This window comes from Pristis pectinata, chromosome 1 (genome assembly GCF_009764475.1).
Source record: "Pristis pectinata isolate sPriPec2 chromosome 1, sPriPec2.1.pri, whole genome shotgun sequence".
NCBI lineage: Eukaryota > Metazoa > Chordata > Chondrichthyes > Rhinopristiformes > Pristidae > Pristis > Pristis pectinata.
In genome coordinates, this window is record NC_067405.1 from 33,808,117 (window position 1) to 33,822,267 (window position 14,151).

The 14,151-nt window shown below is 38.3% G+C and overlaps 1 protein-coding gene across 1 annotated transcript in view; it reads left to right on the forward strand.

Annotated features, from left to right (window-relative positions):
• The first annotated feature begins 700 nt into the window (after window positions 1-700).
• itgb5 (integrin, beta 5) overlaps window positions 701-14,151 on the forward strand; it is a 105,990-nt gene continuing 92,539 nt past the window's right edge. The window contains exons 1-4 of the mRNA XM_052018009.1: window positions 701-1,255; window positions 1,480-1,565; window positions 10,389-10,596; window positions 11,514-11,763. Coding sequence (XP_051873969.1) covers window positions 1,168-1,255; window positions 1,480-1,565; window positions 10,389-10,596; window positions 11,514-11,763 — 632 coding nt within the window. The 5' untranslated portion in view covers window positions 701-1,167. The remainder of the gene's footprint in view (window positions 1,256-1,479; window positions 1,566-10,388; window positions 10,597-11,513; window positions 11,764-14,151) is intronic.

Consider the following 14,151-nt stretch of genomic DNA (forward strand, 5'->3'; position numbering starts at 1 on the left):
CATTCCCATTAAACCAGTCCTGCTTCTTAATAAAGAAACATGGAAAATAGGAGTAGGAGAAGGCCATTCAGCTCCTTGAGCCTGCTCTGCCATTCAATATGATCATGGCAGGTCATCCAAATTCAGTACACTTCTTGGTAGAGAAGCCAAGAATCTCTTCACAGCTGGCAGTTATGGTGGACTTCAGAACACTGTGGACACTGTTGTCCCTATTGGCTGGGAGATGTCAGTTTGTCTTTAAGAAGACCTTCCTTCTTGGGGCCCTTGAGTGCTTCAGCACTGATCTTCTTGTGGCAACGTTGCTGTTGATACTACTGTGTGGGATCAGGTTAAAGGAGATCTCAGGTAGGATTTATTATATCTGATTAGTTATTATTAGGTTTGTAAGACATTTTTAAAAGACTTTCTAAATGAACAGCAATAACTGCGGACAACTACGTTTATTTAGGTTCAGATCAATGTAAAAAAATCATTAGCTTAATAGCCATGTTTCATTTGTGTAAACTTACAGTTATCGATCACTTTTCGTTCAAAGGTGTATAGTTCGGAAAGGCGCGCCTTGAATCGGTTATTTATGGAATGAGCCGAGGAGCTGAAAGGGTTAATTTGTTGTGGCACGCTGATTGGGTCGCAGTGCCACTCGCAGGGTCCGATTGGTCGACAAGGTGTAGGAGGCGAGGCGAAGCCCAGAGCTGCCGGGGTGGTGTGTGTGGGGATCGGGGGGTTGTAAACGAAGTGACGCTGCTGGCCGTCGGAGACTGGCTCAGGGTGCAGATGAGTATGGAAACTGGTTGAGGAAAGTCGGCGGCGCCGAGTTAGTTTCGAGCGATGCAAAGCTCGATCCGCGGGGAGCAGTGAAGCGAAGAGAAAAAAAAGTCAGGAGCTGGTGCGAACTTGGTGGTTACGTGTGGGCGCTGCTGGTGGGAGCCGGACATCGGGCACTGGTCGGCGCTCTCCAGCCCGGCCCGACAGCAGGATGGGTTTCCGAGACCGCGTCTGTGTGGAGGGTTCTGGGCAAAGCGGCGCTCTCCAAGTGTTGGAGCCCCTGGCGCGACCGTGATTCTTGCAGTCAAACTTCCTAGGTGTTGTTGATCATCGACTCCAGCGAATGATCAGATCGGGGGAGTGAGTGAAAGGACATGTTTTGAATATTCACTGTCAACAGAAATGCAAAAAGCCATGTTCAAGAAGACAGTTTTAAATTATTTGCTTTTGTTTTATCCTGGCTTTTGTCTGTTTATGCAAGATGCTGGCGGTAAGTTGCCATTAAACAAAGTTTCCTTTGGTGTTTGGTAAATAGCAGTGATGTCAAAGAGTCTGGCTTGTACATTGTTGGTGAAGCTACTGTTTGTGGTATAAATCTTGATGTGACGGGCCGCATTTACTTTGTTGAATCTCCAGTGTGCTGAAGGTGTTCAGTGACGCCGCGATTCGATGTTTACGCAGGGAAAATTATAACTTTCTCTATTTAAATCGAAGGTCTCAATATTTGTACAAGTGGACGTGCTACCTCCTGCAAAGAATGTTTGCTTATTCATCCTGACTGTGGCTGGTGTGTTAAAGAGGTAGGGTACTCGGCAGACTTAATTTTTATAAACTCAGACTCGCGATTGACGAAAATTTATCATTCACTTGAGCTACTTGTTGGAATGTTAAGATTGACTCACGATTATTATAATTCCCTTGGGCCCTTTACGATTAAATCAGATTTATAACAGTTGATTTGTACTTGTGGGGAGAAGGGGTGGGGGAAGAAAAAAGAAACACAACCAAAACATTGGCATACAGAGAACAAGTACAGATCAGTAGTCAGAATGGACTAATAACAAGTAATGATTTTTGCAGAACTCCGTTGGTATATAATGCACAGTCTGGCCAGGGAAGTTTAATTTGTAACTTAAAACAAGAATGCATCTGTGGATACTTCCTGTCAACTTTTCCCCGTTATGGTGGGAGCTGATTGTGCAAATTTGTCATGGTAAGGCATCATCTCTCAATGAAAACACTGCATTATCACCACTAGCTAGGAAAGATTAGTTGCAAAGGCTGAGTTTTCAAATACTTTGCATTTCAGGAAAAAAGCAAATTTAAGATGAGAGTATAATGACACAAGTATGACTTTCATTGACCCCTTCACTGCACCCCAATGTCCTAGTTGAAATATCCCAATTTCATTTAACTATATTTTCTTGACACTGGCACGTATTATAGATTGCTGCCAATACATCCTCACTAACTATGATGCATCTGTTTTCTAACATCTGCTTAAAATATAATTCCAAATATGTATGCTTTAAGTGATAGCACAAAGTGAGGATGAGGAAATACGACCTTCAGGTTTCCCATGTTTGATACTGATGGTATGGTATTATCATCAACGGCCTGTGAGGAAACAGGTCTCAACCTGAAAGCTGCTGATGAAGCTACCAATGAATTCAGCTTGTGTGCACAAATTTTAAATTTGATAGCAAGTGTTCTACAAGTTCATACTAACAAAGTCAAGATGTTAACCACCTTGGTGTAAAATGCTGATGATTCAGTAAATGTTGTGTCTTCTGATTTACAGTCCCTGGTAGTCAGCAAAGACTAACAACAAGTTACTCAGCCCTTTATAGCAATGCAGGAAAAGGAGAAGGGAATTTTTTTAAAACGTGACGTGTATTTTGTACTTCATTTCCACTTAATTGCTGTTCTATATCCTTTGAGACTTATGTCCATCAATATTCCATTAATCTTTGAAAAATTCTTTAAAGCTACCATCTACAGCCACTTGTGTGAACGTGTTCTGGATTTATACCACCTTTTGTGTGAAAAGCTGTTCCCTGATTTCAACAACCAAGCAATAATTGTAAGATTATGCTTCCTAGTTGTGAGGGTAGAACTCCATGCAGTGCTCTAGGTGGGAGTTGATTAGTTCTGCATAACTGACAAATTAACTTCTGTTTTTACTGCAATCACTTCAAGATAAAGACAATATTTCATTAAGCTATTTTTAATAACTTTTTCTCTACTAGTGATTAAAGTACATGGATGTCTAAATCCCTTTGCGTTTCCACAATTCCTTTTCTCACCATATGGAAGATATTGGACTAGATTATATTGGCCTGGTTTCCCTCCACCCTCCAACTGGAATCACTGTCTGCCCACACTTAGGTAGACTGGATGTATGAAACCTATTTTACTGACTTTCTGCAGTCTGGTGGTGTGGGCTGAACAGCGACAGGAGCTTGAGTGGTGCAGTGAAGAGGCCTGATGCCTGAAATGCCTCAGACAGTCTTTAACAGCTGGCAAACTGGGGAATAGGTCTTTGTCAGCTGTGAAAATTCTTATTGATTTTAATTCTTTTTAAATTTTCTGACTTTTAGAAACATTTGAAACTATTTAAGTTGAAGTAAATAAATTTGAAGTCTTTTTTAAAAACAGCTAAAACAAATGCACATCAATAATTGAAAACAACATCAAAATAATTTTTTTAAAAGGAAACTTCCTTTCCCCCTTGCTTCCTAAATCTTTGCTCTGCAACCCCATAGCACTCAGTGGGTTCCTTTATGTCTGTGCCGGGTGTGACCTGATTGAGGGTCTGAGTGGCAATTACTCAGTGTAATGCTGTTGGACTCCACAGATGGATTCAGCTTTCCATTATTGGACATTGACTTTCACAGTGTGAGTGCAAAGTACCAGGGCGAATGACAGTTTAATTGACTGAACACTGTCATTCCGATCAGGAATATTGGCAAAAGCCAGTGCAGTCAGGCTCATTCTAGTTTACTTTCCATTGGTGTAAAGTGCTATATTCCTCCCCACCCCACCCCGTCCCACCCAACTCTGAATAGTCAAATAAGTATTGTTATTCAGAAGGGATAGGGCATGGACTTCATGTGGGGGTGGGGGGGAATATAGGTACAGCTGAGGCTGCTGAATGATACTGAGGTTGTAATGTACAAGAGTCAACCCCTCCTATATAGGTTTCAACCTGTGAAAACAAGCTGAAGCATACAAACACTCCGGCTGCACACCAACCCACACTCTGGACACCAGGTATTCCTGATGAAACTCTGACCCCAACCCCTGCTTTGGCTGCACATCTACTAGTGATAGAACATAGAACATTACAGCACAGTACAGGCCCTTTGATCCACGATGTTGTGCCGACATTTTATCCTGCTCTAATATCTATCTAACCTTTCCCTCCTACATAGCCCTCCATTTCTCTATCATTCATGTGGCGATATTTTACTACTTGCCAGCATAACAAGTGAACTTCATCTCATTGACAAACAGGATTCACCAGACACCACAGGAGAGGGCTCCAGAGGAATAGCGCTATACTCATCAACACTCCGAGTAATACAAGGCTGACCTCATGAGTATGCAGATCTGTGGATAGTGTGTCAGCAGACAGTGTGGTCTTAGCATCAAGAAGTGGCAAATATACACTATTTACTTTGGCAATTCCTTTGAATTTGTATCCTCTGTTCTCTGTTCCTTTGTTCCTGGATTCTTGTTATTGGCTAAATTTGTCCACAGCTTCCCCTTGCTATCCCCCTCCCACCTCCACTCCCTCCCCCAAAACTCTGTGCCAGCCCTAGTCCAAGCCCAGAATGTGACTTTTTCCAGTTTCTCTTCTGTCATCCATCATGCCCACTCTGACAACATCCTGTCTATTAGTGAAAATTAATAAACTGCAGATGCTGGATATGTAAAACAAAAACAGAAAATGCTGGAAACACTCAGCAGGCCAGGCCACATCTGTGGGAAGGGAAATCGTCAATGTTTCAGGTTGAAGACCCTTTGCCAGTTCTGACAAAGGTCTTTGACCTGAAATGTTGACCCATCTCTCTTCCCACAGATCCTGTCTATGAGAACCAGGACCTGCTTCCTCAATCCTGTTGCACAAACATTTGGCCACTAAATGGTCCGTGTTAGTGGTGTATAATCAACCTCTTGTCTGCAGGTATCCTTTTGGATTATTGTCATTACATCTCTTTATACCCTCTGTTCTTGTAAGCTACTGCCCTCTTTCTGAACTCAGTTTCTAAATTCATTAAACGCCTCTGAGTTTATTCCCATTTTTCTAATCAGTTTTCTGCCTCCTGTCAGAGTACAAAAGTGCACCTTTATCAAAGACTTTTATGACATCCTTTATGAATGTGACTGCAGTGAACAATGTTTCCTCCTCATTCTAAACATATCTGCAATCTTTGACATGGTTCAGTACATAATCTTTCTCCATTATTTCTCTTTGGTCCTTTGGTTGAGTGAGACTGCCTTTGTTCCATTCTCATATGTCCAGATAGAGCTCCAGAATCCCTTGCAGTGATTTCTCTTCTGCTTATTCATTTCTAACCCCACCGTCTGATCAACCAATTGCCTCCTTGCATCATTTGATTATCCACTGTAAAGCGCACTGCCATATTTCTTATTGGTATCTTTTGTGGAATTTGATTTTTAAAAAAATGCCTTATGGAGTCCATGTAGGCAATATCCTACATGGAAGCACAAGAGATTCTGCAGATGCTGGAATCTGGAGCAACACACACAAAAAGTGCTGGAGGAACTCAGCAGGTCAGGCAGCTTCTATGGAGAGAAATAAACAGTCGACGTTTCAGGTCGAGACTCTTCATCTAGACACGAAACGTCGACTGTTTATTTCTCTCCATAGAAGCTGCCTGACCTGCTGAGTTCCTCCGGCACTTTTTGTGTGTGTTGATCCTACGTGGAAGTTTCTTTTATTATCTTGCTAGCAATCTCCTCAAAAGACTTAGTTGGATTATCTTGGCCTGAATGAGTCTTAAATCCATCCTACTTCTACTTCATTAACTGATGCTTTTGTCCAAGTGCACCATTACTTTGTCTCTACTTCCTCAATTAGTGTTAAGCATGTACTGTGGATTAAGGGGAATTGTGTATATACTAGAATTTTCAGAATGTATTTGATAAGGTACCCACATCAAAGTGTATTCTGGAAAATGAAAGCTCTTGGTGTGTGATGTAACACATATTGATGCATGTTGACAAGATGTACTGAGAGGTGTGCCACAGCATTCGGTGCTAGGACATCCACCTTTTAGAATATATATGACTTTGATGAAGTTACCAATGATTGTTGAATTTGTTGATGACACAAAGATAGGTAGGAAAGTAAGTCACAAAGAGGATATAAGAGTACATAGGGATATTGATACATTAAGTGAGTGGACAAAGATCTGGTAAATGGAGTATAATGAGGAAAAATGTGAAATTGTTGATTTTGGCAGGAAATATTTTGAAAGAAGCACATCATCTAAAGGGCGAGAGATTACATAGCTTTGAGATGCCAAGAGATTTGGGTGTCCTGGTGCACGAGTTACAAGAAGTTAAGATGTATGTATGTTCAAGTAATTCGGAAAGCTAGCAGAATGTTTTTGTTTATTCCAAGTGGAATTAACTAGAAATGTAAGGAGGTCAAATGCAAGAGGAAAGTATACAGTAAATGGCAGGCCCCTTAGGAGCATTGATGTACAGAGGGATCTTGGGGTGCAAGTCCATAGCTCCCTGAGAGTGGCAACACCAATAGATAGGGTGGTAAAGAAGGTGTACAGCATGTTTGCCTTAATTGGTTGGCGCATTGAGTTTAAAAGTTGAGTAGTCATGTTGCAGCTGTATAAAACTTAGTTAGGCCACATTTGGAGCCAAATTGTGCAGTTCTGGTTGCTACATTATGAGGAAGGATGCGGAGGCTTTGGAGAGGATGCAGAAGAAGTTCACCAGGATGTTGCCTGGATTGGAGAGTAGCAGGTATCAGGAGAGATTGGACAAACCTTTCTCTAGACCATTGGAAACTGAGGGGTGACCTGATAGAAGTATATAAAATTTTGCGAGGCATAGACAGGGTAGATGGAGTCTTTTCCCCAGGATGGAAATCTCAAATACTAGAGGGCATAGGTTTAAGGTGAGAGGGGGAAAATTTAAAGATTTATGAAGCAAGTTTTTTCTATACAGAAAGTGATAGGTGCCTAAAACAAGTTGCCAAGGGAGGTGGTAGAAGCAGATAGGATTGCAATATTTAAGAGGCATGTAAACAGACACATGAACAGACAAGGAATAGAGGGATACAGACCACGTGCCAGTAGATATGATTAGTTAGATTGGCATCATGGTCGGCACAGAAATGGTGGGCCAAAGTGTCTGTTCCTCTGCAGTACTGTTCTATGTTCCATGTTATGCTTCACTTACAGAGGCCCTGATGAGACCACATGCAGAAGCCAGTTAAAAGAGAGTTTATTGGTCTGATATCTGGATACCTGGAATAGGGGTGGGGGGAGGTTGTCATATGAATTGAGTTGGACAGGCTTGGCTTATTTCTGTTGGAGTTTAGAAGAATACAAGGAGACAATTGAAATACATAACATTTTGCAGGATCTTGATGGTATATATAGAGGATGCTTCTTTTTGTTGGAGAATTTAGAACTAGGGGTCACTGTTTAAAAATAAAGGGTCACCCATTTAAGACAGACAAGAGGTGTACATTTTTCTGAGACTCTTTGGAACTCGCTTCCTTAGAAGGCAGTGGAAGCAGAACCTTTGACTATTTTAAGGCAGAGTTAGATTGATTCTTGATAAGTAAACTGTTGGAGGGAATGTTGAGGTTAGAATCAGATTTGTCTTGGTCAATGGCAGAACATGCTCAAGAAGCCGAGCAGCTTACCCCCAATTTGTATGTTTGTAAACTGACTGTTGGTACCTGGCTTCTCCTTGCCTCCCTTCAGAAGTTACAATCTAAGCACAAGAGAATTATGACAAACATATCTTCAATTTAATTGCCTATTTCTTCTAATTCCATCATCCTGAAGATTTGTGTCTTAAGGCCCATTGTATTCTCCATTTATGTTTTAAAACAAATAATGTCCTCACTTTGACATATTCTTACATTCTGTTCTCTTCATGATATTTTGTCCTCTTTCTTTACTGTGAAATATTTGCAAAGTATTCATTTAGCAAGTTTATTACTTATAATCTGTTCTGGTTGTCTGCAACTTTAATTGGTCCTTATTCTGCTTTAAAATTCACTTCCACTAAACACAGTTATTAAAAACACATTGCTATCAACTTTAATAACTCTTGCATATTTGTTTCATATTTCTTTTTGCATCTGTTATTATCCTTTCCTTGTTTCTGCTAGCTCTCTGATTCACGTTGTTTGAACTTTTCCTTGTATTTGCATGCATTTTTCTTTTTCTTAATACATTCTATTATCTCTCATTTTAGACTGTGCTGTTTAACTACACAAATTGAGTCCTTTGCCTTTTAGGGCTTATTTGCTACTTTAAATACTTCCCTGAATTTCTTCATAGATTTATCTGTTTACAGTTCAAGCCTTGTTAGGGTGAGCAGTTTAATTCCAGCCTCTTCACAGTTAGCCCTTATTTGTAGGTCTGTTTGTTTAAAATCTTTAGTTTCTTATTCTCTATTCTACTCCTGGAGCTTAATATCAAATGCAGTCACATCGTGGTCATTATTTGGATACTTACAAAGCAGCATTGAACTGAAAACAGCTCCGAGTCACCACTTTATAAGATTAAAAAATATTTGTCTGTGTGGTTTTGTTCTTCCCAAAATAAGAAATTGAGTCAACACAAAGAATTTATTTTTCCATTTTACATTTGATGGCTGGAATAGGCCTGACCTCTGAATTGTCTGGCAGACGCCAAACACAAGACACTTCAGTTGAGTGCTACAGTCAAAGAGCAGACTAATATTTAAAACTTTTGAGGTAAATCTAGGATTATTAATAGCTAGTACTGAGTATAAAGGCCATATTTCAATCAAAAAAATTGAGGATCCTGCAAATCACAGAAGCACTGCTTTTTGATTTGTGATTTAAAAGAGAACTTAGAATTTGAAACCTAGCCAAAATTCTTGGCCAGCTTTTTATTCTTTTGTCTGTACATTTATTTGTCTATGCTGAAGTTACTGATTATTTATTTTTGCTGTTCCATGACAGTTGTACAAGATGCTGTAGCACATGAAGCATAGTTAACCTGAGTTTTTCATTTAATTTGAATTATCTGTGGTTGATAATTGTGTACATTATGTGTTTTACAGTTTCTCATGATTTACGAGATAAATGTCATTTTGTCATTCTCACATTGTGAGAATTTGATACGTAATTAATTGAGTTTAGAACAGTTACCATCTTACCAAGATTTAATTCTGTTTTGAATCAGGATGTCTTAAATGTGTGCATCATATTCATCCTTAATGGAGATAATGATGCTACTTGCTGTGCCTATTGAGGCTGTTTTATCACATTTCAAACTGCCCATATTTAAAATCACATTACTACCAGTTGGATTGATTTCAGTGTGTTTTGTTTTTGCTGTGCATTAATGACAATGGTTTCCTGTACTCTGCTCAGTAGTCCAAAAAAATTCTGCCCATTGACTGTGCAGAAAACTGAAAGTTGAGGAACAACGACTCAGAAGAAATAAAACCACAACTTTTTGAAACTGCTTTGGGTCCATACCCATATTTTATAGATCCACTACTTCTGGAAAATATGCTAAGATGTTTCAGAGAGAAAATACTTAATGATTAATTCCCTGATTTTTCACCTTAATAGGTCTGGGAGGGACTGGGTCAGGCCACATTGTATGCCATGTCTGAAGTCATTGGAGATTAAATGTTGAGCAGATTTGACCTTTTGCTGACACAAAAAAGGGTGAAGCGTAGGAGATCAGTGACGGAAAAGAGGAAGATATGTTAAGAACTTTACAGATTTAATGTGGGATGAAGTCATAGAAGAAGATGTAACATGACTAGGAATGTTCAATTTGTCTTGTTAACAAAACAATAGGGCATGGCAACATGAGAGGTGAGAGCTTTAAATGAACTGAAGCTGACATAGGAAGAGGTTGATATGGCCACAAACCAGTAGTAGCTGTCACCTTCTGTTTTATTGGTTTTTTTAAAATTATTTCTTATGGATCTGGAGTGTAAACTTATTTACTATATTTTGGCCTGCAGTAAAGTAGAGCAGAATCAAACTGGAAGTCTGCCCCAAATTGCACTTGATGAGCATGTCTGTTTAACAAAAGTGCTTTTTTTCCCTCCCTCTACTGCAACACCATATCTGCTAAAAAGTTGAATAATATAGTTCTTCTAGAATGACTAAAATGTTCTTTGAAGAGTTAAGTGCACTTTGCAGATTGTGTGTGAGAGGGAGAACACAAAAGGGAAATCTAATATTGGGAAAATCATAATAGTCCAGAAATGGTTAAACAAGAACAGTGAATATATTTGTTTCCTATTCATCACATTTACTTGTCAGAGGAATTTACATTTGCCACAATTTATGTATAATATGGTTAATTGATGTTTTACCATCATTCCATCTTTTATCTTTTAAGGAATTTGGCAGCAAAGGAAGCATCTCTTCAAGGTGTGACTTTAAGGAAAGCTTGATTAAGAGAGGATGCCAAGAACAGTTTATAGAGAGTCCTCAAAGCACTACACTGATAGAAAGAAATGTACCGTTAAGCAGTAAGGGATCAGGATACTCGCAATCTGATGTAATTCAACTAACTCCTCAAAAGATTGCTCTCAATCTAAGACCTGGTAAGGACTTGATTCTGCTCGATGATGAAGGAATACTTGGATTTGGAGGCTGCATTTTTTTTCAGCTAGAATAGGCTTTTGATCATTTGTTTTTCCGATATACGTGGCTTTCTGTATCAGTGGATAAATGGAACATTTGGGTACTTAAGAGAGAGAAGTGTTTGGTTTGATTCCCTGACCTGGCTAATGTCAATTGATGGTAATGAGAGAGAAGAATTGGTTTAATATCATGTGCTTAGGGTATAGGGAAATCAACTCGCCCCTACTGTCCCATCCATCTTCTAATTATTTCCTGTTAAGGCATACTGTTTTATTAATGTTAAGTGAGAATAGGTTGCATGTTAAAATAGAGAAGATTAAGGCCTTTTGCTGTCCTTGGATAACAATATTTTCCTTGGGGCGGAAAAGGAAGGAAAAGTCTTCAGAGTTGGAAGTATTTATTTTCTTGTGTGTTGGGTAATTACAGTCTGAATTCAGACCCTTATTGTACTATGAAGACTCCCTGCTTTAAATATTTTTAAGACCTGATTTCAACTGAGTGGAGGCCATTGTGTGTGTTAAAAATGCTGGTGATACATAAGACTTGCTCATTGCCTTAACTAAGCCTCTGAAATTTATTCCATTGACTTCAATGAAATTACCCAATAAAACAAGTTTTGGTAACATTTAGCTTTTCCCAGCTATGATTGTTGTTTCAATAGGCTGCTTAACAGGAATTTGCTATTCGTTTGCTTCTGAACTTAAATGTTTTATGACAAAGATAGAATTTTTTTGTATGAAAATTTGTTGCTTTGTTGCAAACTCTGACATTCTCTGTCACTTAAAAGAATTTTGATAACTTCAGTAAACCTTGCTTGATGTTGTTGTGGATTCTACCAAACATGTAAATTCACAAACATTGTTTTTATGGTATATAGACCACAAGACCACATTTCGCATACAAGTTCGGCAGGTGGATGACTATCCTGTGGATTTATACTATCTTATGGACCTTTCCCTCTCCATGAAAGATGACTTGGACAACATTCGGGTGCTAGGAACAACATTGTCACGAGAGATGGCAAAACTCACCAGCAATTTTCGATTGGGTTTTGGAACATTTGTTGACAAACCAACATCGCCGTTCTCATACACAGGACCCAAATATCAGAACAATCCTTGTGTTGGGTGAGTGATACTTAATTTCTGTTATTAATTTATTTATTTTGAAATAATAGAAAAACTAGTAGTTCTCTAAATGAGTAAAGGGTGGTAACATTCTATACTTTGTTCTTGTCCAGAGTACATTGTTAAATTAGACATTTTTTCTGAAATTGGGTCTTACGTGCTCAATGCCTCAGAAAAGCATTAAGCTATTTGGCAGCTGGTATTTCTCAAATTAATTGTCCAACTTGTTTTTAGTAGTTCACATTAAGATATCAGCATTTAATAAAATATTCTGAAATATTGGATTATTCCTGTAACTTCAGGACTGTGAAGCCAAATACATGGAAAACAAATGAAAATTTAGTAAAATAAAAATAACAAGGCATTTTGGCTCAACAAATGTTCCATGCTTAGGTTATGCATGTGACAAAATTGAAGCATTTTGTTTCATGTATAGCTTGCTCATAACTCCTTTTATTTAAACATTGTACACAGAAATTAAAAACCAGTTACTCGCTCAGAAATCATGCCCTGACTTGATGTGCTGGTGTTAAGATTTAGCAGATTGCTTGAGGAAAGAGGCAAACTGCATTATCCACAGAAGCATACTAAATGATTTGTTCACTCGTGAATGATTGCTTGACTTTGTGAGCCAGTTGGTTGTCTCGGTGTAGCACAATCTCAGTTATTATTCTGTTACTTGCTTCGTTCTCAATCTTTAGTTTATCCTGAGCTCTTCTCTTCCAAGAAGCTTTCTGACTGATTTTGTTTTTTGAAGTATCAACTGCCCACATTCTTCAGTGCCTCATAAGAATACTAGGGAAGGAAATAGCTTGTGTTGTTACACCAGATATCTGATGCCCAGCATGATTCATTCGTTTCTTGAATGTACTAACTTATTAAAAGGCTAAATATAAAAGTTAATTTTAATATGTGGTTTAATTTGGCGAATGTGATTTAGTGTCTTACAGTATTGTTGCTTACTTGTTCACAGAAATAACTTGGAAATTAGTTTTCACTTTATTATCTTGGATGTGACAAACCAATTGTAAAAATGTCAGAATAAATGTAAACGTTGACTTAATGTCAGCACTTTAAACTGGCTGCCAATTTGTTGGTGCCTGTTTTGTTCTCCAATCCATGATGAATTTCTTTTTAGCAGTTTCCCAAACAATTGCTCACTCTAGTGCAACTCACAATCCGCTGGGGGAACTCAGCAGATCGAACAGCATCTGTTGGGGGAACCTGAGGGGAAAGAAATTGTTGACATTTTGGGTTGAAACCTTGCTCCAGATTCCAGCATCTACAGCCTCTTGTGTCTCCAATTGCTTACATTATCATTATTGCTTACTGATCATTAACTATTATATAATTGCCAACAATTTATTACCCGGTTGCTAAATTGCAGCACTTTATAACTTTGATGCTGTAAGTTGACTTGATGTGCCCTTTTTAACCTACATCTTTCATTTTAACATAATTGTGAATAATTCAGGCAAAAGAAGGAAAAGTATAATTGTGACAGGGAGAGTTTCAATTAAATGCTGTTGCAAAACCATCTGATCTATTTATTACAACATTGTTGGATTAATGAAAATGCAGTGCGGCTGAGAAGTGTAAAACATTTCACCAGATGAACTATATAGATTATATCCTATCAAGAAAATCAGTAAACATGACAGAACTTTTTAACCATTCTTCTTCTCTGAAGGCTTAAACTTAAGTTGATGCTACAGACTCCAGCAGTTGTATCTCATGATCTAAGAAACAGGAACATTAATCACTTTTTAATTTGTATGATATTGACCTCTGTTTTCTGGGATATGCTCTGCCATTCAGAAACAGAAAGCAGGAAAGCATAACAAAATGTGAGGTGTTCATTACTAGAAGCAATGCCAAACATTACTAATTGTCCACTTGGAAATATGATTTGAGAATTAGTTTTACATTAAAATTCCTATTTTGGTAAAAGGCTAGGTGGTCTTTTCATATTTTCTTTAACATTAGCATTGTTTATTATAAGTCTAGCTATCCTTTATTCTTTCTTTATTTATCCTCACTTTAGTTGTACAGCACACACCTACAAAAGAAAAATATTTTTAGAATCAACTTTAAGTATGTATGACCCCAAAGAAACACTTTCAAATAGATCTTTTTTAGGGTTGGGTTTCTTAAATTGTTCTCTTTTTAGTTTCTTGTGGTTTACCAAACAAATCCGTTGAGTAGCCAGCCTGGTAATTCACAAATCCAACAGCCAGCATTTAATTAGAGTTTGTGGTAAACAGAAATTCCACAAACAATAATAATTTTCAAAATGTTTTCTGGTCAGTGAGGTATTTTTAGTGTATTATTCTATCAAATTTCCCCTTTGAGTCCAGTTCCAATTAGCTGTTAGTGCTGTGGAGACAG